At 40.6% G+C, this 12,667-nt stretch overlaps 1 protein-coding gene across 12 annotated transcripts in view; it reads left to right on the forward strand.

Annotated features, from left to right (window-relative positions):
- RBM33 (RNA binding motif protein 33) overlaps positions 1–12,667 on the forward strand; it is a 136,907-nt gene that overhangs the window by 67,816 nt on the left and 56,424 nt on the right. For all 12 annotated transcript variants that reach the window (XM_009444225.5, XM_054655404.2, XM_054655407.2 and 9 more), the window contains one exon: positions 5,902–5,960. In XM_009444225.5, coding sequence (XP_009442500.3) covers positions 5,902–5,960 — 59 coding nt within the window. The remainder of the gene's footprint in view (positions 1–5,901; positions 5,961–12,667) is intronic.

A 12,667-nucleotide genomic window follows, 5' to 3' on the forward strand; every position in this document is an offset into this window, starting at 1 on the left:
ATGTTAGAAGATGAAAATGAAGTGAGAAATTGAGCAGGATGCGGGGAAGGGATGGGTTGTATCTTAAATGGGGTGATCAGGGTAAACTTCACTGAGCAGGAAAGAGTTGAGGGATATCTGTAAGTTAGCAATGTGGCTCTTCAGAGAAGAAGATTGCAGGCAGAGTGATCAGCAAGTATAAGGGGGCTTCCTCCAGGAGAGACCCTGCCTTGTGTGTTTGAGTAGCCAAAAGGAGACCAGCCTGACTTTTGTGGAGTGATCAAAGCAGAGAAGAAATGCAGAACCTGGGTACCGTGGGGCCGTGGGGCCATCCAGCCATTCTCAGGACTTTGGCAGGGAGTGAAATGGGCAGGGATTAGAGGGGTTTGAGCAGAGGAATGACGTGACCTTGTGTATGTTTTAGAAGGTTCCTCTTGCTGCCGTGTTGAGAGGAGACTGTCGGGTGGCAAGGGTGGAGCTGGTGTCTAGCTAGGAGGTGACAGATGATCCTGGTGCAAACCAGTGTGGTAGCAGGGAGAGTGCAGAGAGCTCAGGGCTGGATGACGTAGGAAGATGGGGCCGATGGGATTTGCTGATGGATTGGATGAGTGTGAGAGGGAGAGAGGAGGTAAGAGTGATGCCCAGGAGACCAGAGCATTTAGAGGGCTGGTCTGGTTGCCATCACCTGAGGTGGGGAGATCAAAAGTTCTGTTTTGGGTGCATTAAATTTGAGATGCCAACTAGCCATGTGAGTGGAGGGGTCTAGTAGGCAGTTGGATGAGAATTCAGTATAGGGGTTTGGGCTCAAAGTACAGGTCAGGAGGTTGTTGGTGAATAGGTGGATTTAGACCCTGCCCTCAAATGAGAGCCCTGGAGGAGGGAGTCTGTGTGTGGGGAGACCAAGGACTGGGACCTAGGGCACTTGACACAGGAGGGGGAGGGGCAGGAGGAGAACCCGTCAGGGAGACCAAGGACTGGGACCCCGGCACTCGACGTGGGAATGGGGGCAGGAGGAGAGCCTGGCAAAGGAGCTGGGAGGGAGGAAGGAGGATGACGGTCGATGGGGAAGGAAGCAGGTGGCCACGGGCTGGCAGGGCTGCTGCCAATGGATCAGTGGGTGTGGCCTGCACTTGGGGCGGGGCTGGTGAGAAGGAGGCACAAGCCTGGCCGAGATGGGGCACGGACTTGAGGCCACTGTATTGACAGACTTTGACTGTGTTTTGCTAAAACAGAAGTTGGATGATAATTGATGGGAGCCAAGTGGGCTTGAGAGAAAGTTTTTTATTCTAAGTTTTTTATTCATTGCACTTACAGAAAAGAGCTAGTTAAGAAGGAGGAAAAACATCATTGATAGAGATGAGAGGAAAAACTTGTCTTGTCCAGGACCACGTGCCAGAGGTGGGCTTGCTGAGAGGGAGGAGCAGGGAGTCCTCCACAGCTGGGGCAGATGGTGAGGCCTGAGCTCAGATGGATGGGCAGGTGGAGGAGTCTTGTGTCAGTTCTTCCTTGGTGGCCTCAGTTTCCTCTGTGGGTAGCAGGGAGCTAGAGTGGGGAGGTAGGAGGGCGTGTTGAAGGTCTGAGGAGAGGCGCTATGGAGCATCCGTTCGTGCTTTGGAAGAGTGGATGTGCGCAGGGATGGATGGGGCTGCTGAGCCCTTGAGGGGTGTGGATTTGAGGTGAGGGCAGTCAGCATGGTTGTGTGTCTCTGTCCAGCTGTGCTCATCTGCGCACACTAGGTGTGGAATAGGCAGGCAGTTGGGTTTATGAGGGTCATGGTTTTCACAAAGTAGTAAAGGGAAGGCAGTGCTGATAACGATGGGCTGTGGATCATAAGGTAGATGCCAGGGAGGAGAGGACACCAGGGAGGAGGCTGAGATGGTGAAAAGGAGGTCATTGGAGATCTTTGTAGAGTTGAACGATTGTTTGAATCAGGATCCTAGAGGGAGTGAGATGGAAGGGTGGAATGGTCACCAGGACTGGAGGCAGAGGTGACACGGATCTGAGGCAAGGCACGGCAAGGGCCATCTTTGTGTTTATTCAGACTGGAGCTGAACTCCCTGAGAAATGAGAGGGGCAGTGTGGTGCTGGGGCATGTCAGCTGGTGGCATGAGATGAAAGCTGGGTCTGGAAGCAGCAGTTAGATCAAGAAGGAGCCCTTCTACCTCCAGACCTTTGGCAAGAAGCTGTGGGAGAACAGCTGCCACTCAGAGGGGCCATTAGAGCGAGAAGGTGAAGGAACTCAAGGGTGTGATGGATGCTGCTGATGGGTGGGGAATTTGGGATTCCTAAGGGTGTGGGAGAGAAGTTTCAGAAGTGGAGAGTAGCCTAAGGTGGTAGTTCAAGTGCAGGGGATTGGCCAGTGGCCTAGAGCCTGGGACCCTCCCATACGTGGGTCAGAAGTATTATGAAGTTGTCCTGTGGCCATGGAGCAGGGGACTGTGATGGTGACGGGCTGGCCCAGAGTGTAAGGGAGGGGGGCGCCTCTTGACAGCGTCTGCGGGTCACCACCAGGCCACTGGGCATGGCAGAGAAGCATAAGGTTTTAAAGTACAATTAACTCCTAACCCCTCCTGACCCCATCGCATGTCCCTGTGTTCCCCCAAAGTTTTTCCCACCCTGGTTAGCATCGCTCATCCACACATCCTCTTAGGTGGCCCTGAGCGTCGCTGATTGGTGTGGTGCCTACGTCTCCTGCAGTAGCCGTTGAATGAATGGAGACATGAACACATGCATACTTGAATGGGGAAGGGTGGCTTTCTTTCAAGTAATCCTTTGCATCTTCCCCATAGTGGTTGTCCTGAACTTGGAACTGCTGTCAGTCTAATTTGTTGGAATAATTTTGCTTATGCTAGCATCTGTTATTCTTGTGCATTTCCTTGTAAAATGCCGTGGAAAACTGGCAGCTGGTAATATGTACAGATTTTCTTTAGCTTCACTAAAATAGTCTTAGAAATATAGGGTGGTAAAGCTATCAGGAAGCCCCAAGATATCCTCTATGTATGAAAATGGTGTCCCCTGCAAAAGTCAACAGCCTGGCAAGTGTAGAATGCAGGCCTTGCACCCCAAAGCGCACGTGTGATTTAGCAACTACTCCAAGGTCAGCTTTCTGACAAAAGTTTTTAGACTCAGAACCAGCTAGCTTTTTCTCACCATGAAACCAGGAGCTTTAGTGCCGCATGTCCCTTATCTGTCATTTACCTTTGACCTTCAGAGGTACACTGACACAGGAGAGAAGGACAAAGTGTTCTTGCTAGGTAGATAGGCAACACTTTGGAAGCAGTTGTTTATTCTGTAATAGATGAATGAGCTTAAATAGAAATGCACAGTTCCTCTTGAGAGAGACTTGAATATCAAGATATCTCCTGTAGGTAAAAGATACACAGATTAAACCTTTGATTCTCAGAGCCTTACACAGATGAAAGGTGCTTTTTAAAAAAGCTAGCAATATATATACATCTTCTTCTGATGGCACAAACTTTCTGAGGGTGAAGAGTGTTCCATTATAATTTACTTAAAAACAATTTTGATGGAAATTTAACTTGTTTCCAGGTTTTTAGTATTATAATGAATTGAAAACAGTCCATTAAATACATGGGACAAGTTATAAATATTAAACTTCAAATATTCAAGTTGAAGCTTCAGCTAGACTGGTCTCTAACATCACACCTTTTAAATTCTTCGCTGCAGTAGTCGGGCAGCCAGGGCCTGGCAGGGAGAGCCTGCAGACACATGCCTGGGTATTCCCACTGAGGTGGTATCTCTTGGGTGGGCCAGGTGTCTGCACTGTTCCCATGGGGACTGGACTGTCCGCACGCAGCAACCCTTTTTGTCAGCTGTTTTTCCTTTTCTGCTGTTTTTGTTTTTGTTTTAAATAGGGAAAACGCTGGTACTTTGTGCAAATTACCAGCTCATCAGAGGCTTCTGTGTAAGAAATCCATTTATTATAATCAGATTGCTTTCTAGAAATCCCACCTCGCCTTCTTGCTCTCATTCTCCTGGTTAAAGAGGCTTAATGTTTTATCCTTTTATCGTGTTGGAATGTTTTGGTAGATATTGGCATTTAAATTCCAAGTTTCTAAGTGGTACCTATGATCGAGTTAGTGAAGATCTGGGTGTCTTATATTTGTTAACTTGATTATAAAAATCACATCTTTACATTTAATATGTAGTTTTTTTCTTTGTCACCTTCATTATAATCTTCTGAGGTCAGAGATATTCTTGTTTTTTTCTTCCTCCACTTTCTCCAGTCTAGTGTTTCACTTTAGATATGGAATTGATGTAACATCAGCTGTGTAGAATTGAGGGGAGAGTTGGATTCTATTTTATATAAAGTCTTGCAAACTGACCCGCTCTAATTTTGAAATTTGGACTCATTAGATTAGTCTGTCAAGGAAGGGATGAACTTCTGCCATTTTTACATTTTATAAAAGTAAGTTTTGTTTCAGTCACACTTTGCATTTGATCAAGCCGTGACACAGGCCATGTATGCTATCACTTGAAATTGAAGTGTGGGAAGTGTGATGTCAATTATAAGGCTTAATGTATGGAATTCCTTGAGTAATCATAGTAAAAAAAAAAGTTTATCATAGCACCCTGTTTTTATGGTGATTCTGATGGACTTTTAAGAGGTATCACCTGTATTTCACATTTAGCAGAAACTTCTTAAATTAAAAAATACGCTTCGTTGTCAATTCCACCTGATGTGTATGAGTTTGCTGGGGCTGCTGTAACAAGCACCGCAAATAGGGTGAGTTAAACAACAGAAACTTATTTTCTCACAGTTCCGGAGGCTGGAAGTCCAAGTTCGAGGTGTGGGCAGGGCAGCTTCCTTCTGAGGCCTCTCTCCTTGCCTTGTCGTTGGCCACCTTCTCCTTGTGTCCTCACGTGGTCCTCCCTCTGTGTGTACTGTCTATGTCTAAATTTCCCTTTCTTAGAAGGACACCAGGGTTGGGTTAGGGCCTAGACCTCATTTGACCTCAATTACCTGTTTTAAAGACCTAATTAGTGGAATCCAGTTACATTCTGAGGTACGGGGGGTTGGGGCTTCAACGTATACATTTGGGGTTGGGTGTGGGGGCGGGGGGAGGGAGGTGCAAACAGTTCAGCCCCACAGTACCTGACAATCTGAGAGCTTCCTAGGTGTATCTGCCAGCACATTTTGCTGTAAGACGTAGCTGCACTTAGATTGTGAGTTTCTTTGAAAATCAAGATCGGTATAGTGCATGGTGAGTTTCAAAGAGCTTAAACACATCTGATTTAGCCTCAAGGTATGAAACTTACATCTAGCTTCTTCTCTATTATGAGATGTCTTTTTAAAAATGATTTGATTCCTTGTTCTGGTGGATTGATGGAAATCCTGCTTGTTTATAAACCAAAGTAAACTAAAAGCCTTGGCATAGGAGATTGTTTAGTGGAAAATTTTTAACAGTTTGTGAGCATTTTCTCCAATTCCTGGGATGTGCTGTTTTCCTTTCTCTGCCTGCCTCACTTCCCTTCCTCCCTGCTCTCTTTCATGGTTCATGAGGATTGAGATTTAAATGTGTATATGAGTGGCACAGGAAAATATAACTGGGATTCGATAACCTGGATTATCTGTATAGGGACAGGAGAAACCAACTAGGTTTTTTATTTTAGAGGAATGCTATCTTCTTTTGTTGCAAAATATTTTAATTCCAAATAATAGTCAACTATTGAGATTTAAACTTCTGCTTGCACTGCTGTGTACTGAAAAGGAAACTTCTGCTTTCCCCTTTTCTTTTATGGAATTGTTAAAAATACTAAATACTTAGCTTAAGTGTAAGCACAATGTAGTATATGTCTGGTACACATAGTATATATTTTATATTAAACTTCATATCTTGTCTTACAGGGGTTTGAGTGTTGAGTAAAGTGTGTCTCTAACACAAGGGGTTTTTCTTGCAGTGCCCTTGCTACCAGTTCCGAGCCAGCCGAGACCTGCCGTGGGACCCCAGAGATTCCCAGTGAGTAGCAGCTGCTCCTTCTCCTTTGATAGGGATGAGCATACATTTACTAAGAAATATTAATATAGCAAGTGCAAGAGGTTCCAGCCAAATATAATTTTAAGGATTTGCAAATATTGACAATAATCTCTGCAATAGAAAATGTTTGTTAAAAGCTTAAGGTCAATGGATTTTTGAGAGTAGAATTAATTTTGTTTAACTGTAAAATTGTTGAATCAGGATCATCAGTGGAATGCCGTTCGTTTTAAAGAATATGAATATTGATTTTATTATTGCCTTATGTTAGTGAGAAAGGGCCTTGCTTTATTAGAGAGGTGGGGGGTGTATGTGTGCATGCACGCACAGGCACGTGTGTTTGTGCATGTGTATTGTGTGTGAAATTCTAGGAAATGAAAATGAGAGATCTCTTGTATTTTAAAAGAACCTCTAGGGTCCTAATGAGCCACTCATTTTATATTTTAAAATGAAGGTTTTCACTTGAAAATACCTTTAAAAGAAAGCATATATTCTCTCTCTCTCACTCTCTCTCTTTCACACACACACTGTCATTCACTTATACACACACAGAAATGCACACTTTGCTGTATCTTCAGTAATTTTATCCATTCTTCTAACATGTTTTAGGTAGAAGAAACAAGCCCATTAACTAGTTATATTTGTTTAAATATATACACTTTATTTTATTTGAATTTTTGGTTCAGTGTGTAGTTTGTTCATGGTTTTACTAAACTAGAGAGTACATTTTTTTTTTAAACAGTGTAGGGGAAAAAATGTACTGACCATAAAATTTTAATGTCATTTATATGTAAAACAGAGGTAGTCTTATTTAGGTTAAATAGTCTGATTTTCAGGGAGTATCTAAATGGCTTATTTAACTGTTTATCTTTGGTACTTCAGTAGATAACATTTATATATGGCATTTAGCAGAAAGGTTAAATGAAGGATGTGAATGTATAATCAGGTGATTATTCAAAAATAACATTATTGGATTTAAGGTTCAGAGTATTTTATAGAAATTTCTTTGACTTGTAGTTATGAATTATGACATGGTTTCTAAAGCTGGTTCTTCCTGATTTCTTTATGTTTAGCTAATGTGTTTCTATAAGTTATTTACCAAGTTCTAAAAATTAGTTGTTTTTAAAACATTAGGTGATATTTATTGGGTATCTACTTGAAGCAGTTGTCTAAAAAGTCAAGTTTTATTAGATCCATTACCCAAGGCTGACATGTATGATTTTAGTCATTGAATACGTTTCTTCTGTGGAGTAGTTTATCTGCTAGTTATTGTAAAGCACTGACAAATACTTTTTGCTTTTTCAGGACTGTGATTATATCTGTGTTAAAATCATTTTTGGATGTGTTTTCACATTTTGTACTACAAGGATAAAATTTGATGTGAAAAGCATTTGCAGTTAAGATATAAACCTAAAGCAATGTAATTTATATTTTTGTAAAAATGTTTACTAATATAAACTTAGAATAGTCAATTGCAATTTTTATTTCATTTTTCAGTTGTGCCAGTATAATTGTTTCTGATGCTAGGAATAAAACCTTAGAATACTTTGCCGCTATTAGAAGAGGCTAATAAAAGAACATTTTTGTGAGAAATTGAACTTGCGTTTCAGTTATATAGTACTCTAAGCATGGTAAATATGTTTCAAGGCAGTTTTGAACGGTTTCTGCGAGGTGTAATGTTCAATTTTTGTTTTTGAGATGGGAAGTATGTGTGGGTGATCAGAAATAGTTGGGCTAGAAATGAGCTGTGTATGTGCATATAGCTTAAGAAGTGTTCTCTTCAGCCCAGGTATTTACCACGGTTTAACACGTATCTTCCTTTAAGTCCCAAGTGCTGACGTTACAGTGAACTTGGGGTATAGCGCGTGCGGTGCACTACTTATTTCTCTAATCATTTTCCCTTAGAGAAAATCATGAAATGTGTATTTTTAAAAATACAGTAGCGGTATTGTGTTTTTAAAAAGCCCACCAGTCTTGTTGGGAAGGAAAATAAACTCTAGGCGATCTCTCGTTTTACTTGTAAGCCAGATCTTCGTTGAGTAAAGTTATCTTTTTCTTTTTTCTACTACTAGATTAAACTTGGTTCCTGTGAATGTAAATGTAATTTTGTGAACATTTAATGAGGATCTACTTTATGTCAAGTGCTCTGCGTAGTGCTGTCTCTAAGCTATCAAATGAACCAAGCATCGTTAAATGAAACCTAACTTATGTCCTTGAAGCTAATTTTCGTTTGAGTAAAATTTAAGAATAGTGAAGACAACATTGTTGTGGCTTAGCAAAGCCCTCTGGAGATTTCTTAATGGTGGCTGGAGGTGCTGCAGGCTCTGTCTTGGTTCTTATGGATGGCCGTATGCCCCTCAGTTTCTATCCTGGTGGTTTTCTGTATTTGGGGTTCAATCAGTATTTGTCAAACCGAATTTTGCTTTAAAAACTGACTACACACACGCACACACAAAGTGATGGAACATTGAACTTCAAATTTAGCAGGTGGTCTGTTTGAGTCAGTGTGCTTCTTAGTATGCAGAAATAGATTTGAATTCAGAAATCTGTGTGCCAGTTGTTATGAAATTTGCAATTGAGCAAATCAAGGTTCATTGTAATCTCTCCTTTCCCCAGCTTAAGTACCTTTAAAGGAATTCTCATTGCTCCTAGGATAGGTGACATTCTATCCAAAGCTGTGCTCGTAGTGCATATGTAGCTTCCTCACGTCAGTCATAGTTGTGTGTTTACTCCTATTTGTGTGATATCTGGTGAATGTCTGTGGCTAAACACCCGTGCCAGAGTCCCAGTCATCCTGTGCTCGGTGGTGCACTTAGCCACAGGCCCTGTGCAGAGAGGCGGGAGGGAGCACATAGTTGTCAAATAGACATACCCAGAAACTTAATATAGAGTGACCTTACTGCTTATTAGGAGCCCTTCATAGAATAAGTAATGTAAAGGGGGGGTGTGCATTTTAATTTTTATATTTTTTACTTGTTGTATTCAAGAACGTATGTGAATTTGTATAGCAGAATTATATTACATGCATTTAACTATACAAGAATGCAGCTTCATACCCAATTGACTAAAAGAGTTAAAAAAAAAAAAAAGGCAGACAATATGCAAAAGTACCACTAGATTTCCAAATTTTAACGGCTCTATGATACATTTGCTATTTATGCTTAGTTTAGAACGAGTATGTCCAGAAATTTTGCTGAGTTATAATACCTCTAGTTTTTTAAATTAAAAATTACAGAAATTGAGGCACCCAAATGTGAAATACCATTTTTCATAATGTGTAAAATTATTTAAAATTATTCTTTAAAATTATTCTTAAAAATCCAAATCTGAGGCCAAAATTTGGTATTCTAGGCTTTGCTTGTAGTTAGACTAATATTTTTATTTCTTGTTAATTAGCATTATTTGGAGAATTTAAGAAATGATTTTTAAAACAACTGAATGTCAAAATAAGTGTCTTAAGAAAAGGATCCTTGTTTTTGATCATTTTGGAGAAAATTGCTTTAGCTCTTGGTTATGTTAGTCTTTGCACTAGGATGCATGTCCTTCCCTAGTCCCTCATTTAAGGAATTCTGTAAAGTGCTTTGTAATTTAGGCTTCCATTTAAAAATTAGGTTTATGTACTTAATTTTAGTTACAGATATGCACGTTAGTTCTGAACTCTGAAACTTTTTTTCTTCTGATTGTAAAACATATTTCCGTTACATAAGTTATGAATACTTACATGGGCTGATGAGCACAGGAAGTAACATACCCTCAGAGCTTAACATGTCCTGTGTGACTGATGACCCTGTTACATTCGGGCACTTTGCTCTGTCCGGTCTTCCGGTCTGGCCTCTTAACCATCCATCCACTAGTCCGTTTAATGAACACATTTTTGTTCATGTCAGGAATGCTGAATGCTATTTCACGAAACACTGTGTTGTGTTTTGTTTTGTCTTTTAAATAAGGAAGTAGTGGGGTGGAAGGCTAGTTACCTTTCTGAAAGTAAGTTTCTACACTTTAAATTCTGTTTTCCATTTCACATGTTCTCTGTTTTACAATTAAATTAATCTAATTGGTTTCTCTTTCTGCAAAGGCTATACCTGGTGTTTTTATCACTAATATAAAGCTATAAGTTCTTATCTTATCCATAAAGTATATTTTCTAGTCATGTATTTGTCCTCAGAGAGTTTTTTGTTTTTAAAGTTTGCCCACTTAAAAAAAGTAACATAAAATGTCAACTGTTGGAATATTTTAACGTGTTGTTTTGAGACTTTTGTGAATCTAGTTTTTCTGTGCAATTGCTGTTTTTAAGCTTATGAAAAAGTGCTGAGCTAAATTTTAAGCTTATGAAAAAATCATTTTAAAGATTCCTGACCTAGAGTATTTTAAAATAAGTTTTAAAATTTTAAAAACTATTCGGTCCTTTGGTTTTACATTGGTGTGTCGGGCAAATAGTGATATTTCAGTTAGCTGTTAAATACCAGGTAGTTTGGCTGCTGAATAATTTCTTAGTGCCTTTTGTTTAAATTTAAAATAAACTATACTTTTAAGTTTAAATGCATCTTCTTAACAATCGTGTTCTTACTTACTTAGACCTGGCAAATGAGGTTCGCATTTGTGTTTACTCTGTAGTTACAGAACATCACACATCTTATAGTTTGGGCCACATTTGGGCACATGGTATCAGGTGGCAGTGAATGATGTTTCCTGGATGTGTCTTATAGGCCATTTCATGCAAATCATGTTTGATGAGACTCCTGCATCAAATCACATTTCTTTCTATTACAGCCCTTGCAGATGAGAATCCAGACTTTATTCCATCCAGGAAAGAAAGTCTTGCTTTTGAACACCTACTGTTTTTACAACATGCCTGCAATGCCTTATAATTACCAGCACTTAAGCTATGGAAGGAATGATGGGCATTTTCTCTGATCAGATCTATAAGTAGTAGCAGGCGAATATAGTAGGAGACCCTTCCAGCTGTCAAACATTGTCAGGCTTGCAAGGAGAGAATGCAGTTTAAAATGCACGTGACATAATACCCAACATCCTCCACTTGCTAGTGGGTTTCTGATTAATCGTGATTACCATACATTATCATACCATCAAATTTAATCATATCAATGAATTCCCATCTGCGGCAGTAACAAGAGCAGCTAAACACTATGGTAACAGCTATTAAAGAAGGTGGTTTATCCAATTCAGTAACCCTTTAACTTGCTGCTTGGTCAGCATGCGTTGCATGTGTTGGATAGAGATAGGGCTGGGTTAAAGTCCATGCTAATTAGTCAGAGGCCAGGGGTACTCCTTGAAATCACAAAAAATTGGTTTCTTGTTTCTTCTGTTGGAGCTGTTGAGCTACTTTGTAAAAACTGCTTTATAAAGTATGTGATAAGCTACAGTTGTCCCTTGTACAACATGTGTATATACGGGGGCCTGGAAGCAATCTCCTATGCATACCAAGGGAGGGCTGTTTTTTGTTTATTGGCTAAGTAAATCTGTTACATTGACTGGGACACCTTTTAAATTCTCTTCAGATATAGAGTGCTATATATGGAGACTTAAACCTCAGTGTAGTTTGCCCATCTGCAACTGAATAATTTAGCCTGTGAAATGTTGGACACAGTTTAAAGTCTTGGAACTCCTCTGTGCAGGGAAATCTTAGTTACCTGTTTTTAGTGATGTGTCCTACAAAACACACTGCTTTTTTTTTTGTTTTAATATTTAATTTCCCAGGAGTTGTTGAAGACCTGTGGTTCTGTTTAGGTGCATTTTTAAGGCACACTTGGAGAGAAGTCCTGTTTTATTATAAAGTATCAAGAGCAATTCTTCTGGCCAGCGCTCCCAGCACTTTGGGAGGCTGAGGTGGGTGGCTCACTTGAAGTCAGGAGTTCGAGACCAGCCTGGGCAACATGGTGAAACCTCATCTCTACTAAACATACAAAATTAGTTGGGCATGGTGGCGGGCGCCTGTAGTCCCAGCTATTTGGGAAGCTGAGGCAGGAGAATCGCTTGAACCCAGGAGGCGGAGGTTGCAGTGAGCTGAGATCGTGCCACTGCTCTCCAGCCTGGGCGATGGAGCGAGACTCCGTGTCAAGTAAGAACGAAACAAAACAAAACCAAAAACCAAAAAGTAATTCTTCCAAAAGATGAGAATTTTTCACTTTAAAAATTGAGTCCTTTGAGCGTACAGGTGTGTGAGTTTTGCCTAGTGCCTACAGTTATATAATCATCCAGGGACTCTCCTGCCCCTTGTGGTTAGCCCCTCTCCCTACCGGCCCCTGGCAACCACTGAATGTGTCTGTTCCTATAATTGTGTTATGTAAATGGAATCATAGAGCTTTTTTCATTTGGAGCCTGGCTGCTTTCCTGTAGTATAACGCGTTTGAGATTCATCCATTTGCTGCACCAGTCAGTAGTTTGTCTTTTCTATTGCTCAGTAGTATTCCAGTATATGGATATAGCACAGTTTGTGTATCCATTCACCTGATAGGCAGTTGGGTTATTTCCAGTCTTCGGATGTTGTGATTAGAGTTGCTGTAAACATTTGTGTACAGGTTTTGTGTGTGTGTGTGTGTGTGTGTGTGTGTGTGTGTGTACAGATTTTTTTTGTGAACATAAATTGTCAGTAAATGCCTAGGAGTGGATTGTGGATGATAGTGTATTCACAGATGAGATTTAAGACAGACTGTATGCTTTTCAGTTGACGT

This window comes from Pan troglodytes, chromosome 6 (assembly GCF_028858775.2).
Source record: "Pan troglodytes isolate AG18354 chromosome 6, NHGRI_mPanTro3-v2.0_pri, whole genome shotgun sequence".
NCBI lineage: Eukaryota > Metazoa > Chordata > Mammalia > Primates > Hominidae > Pan > Pan troglodytes.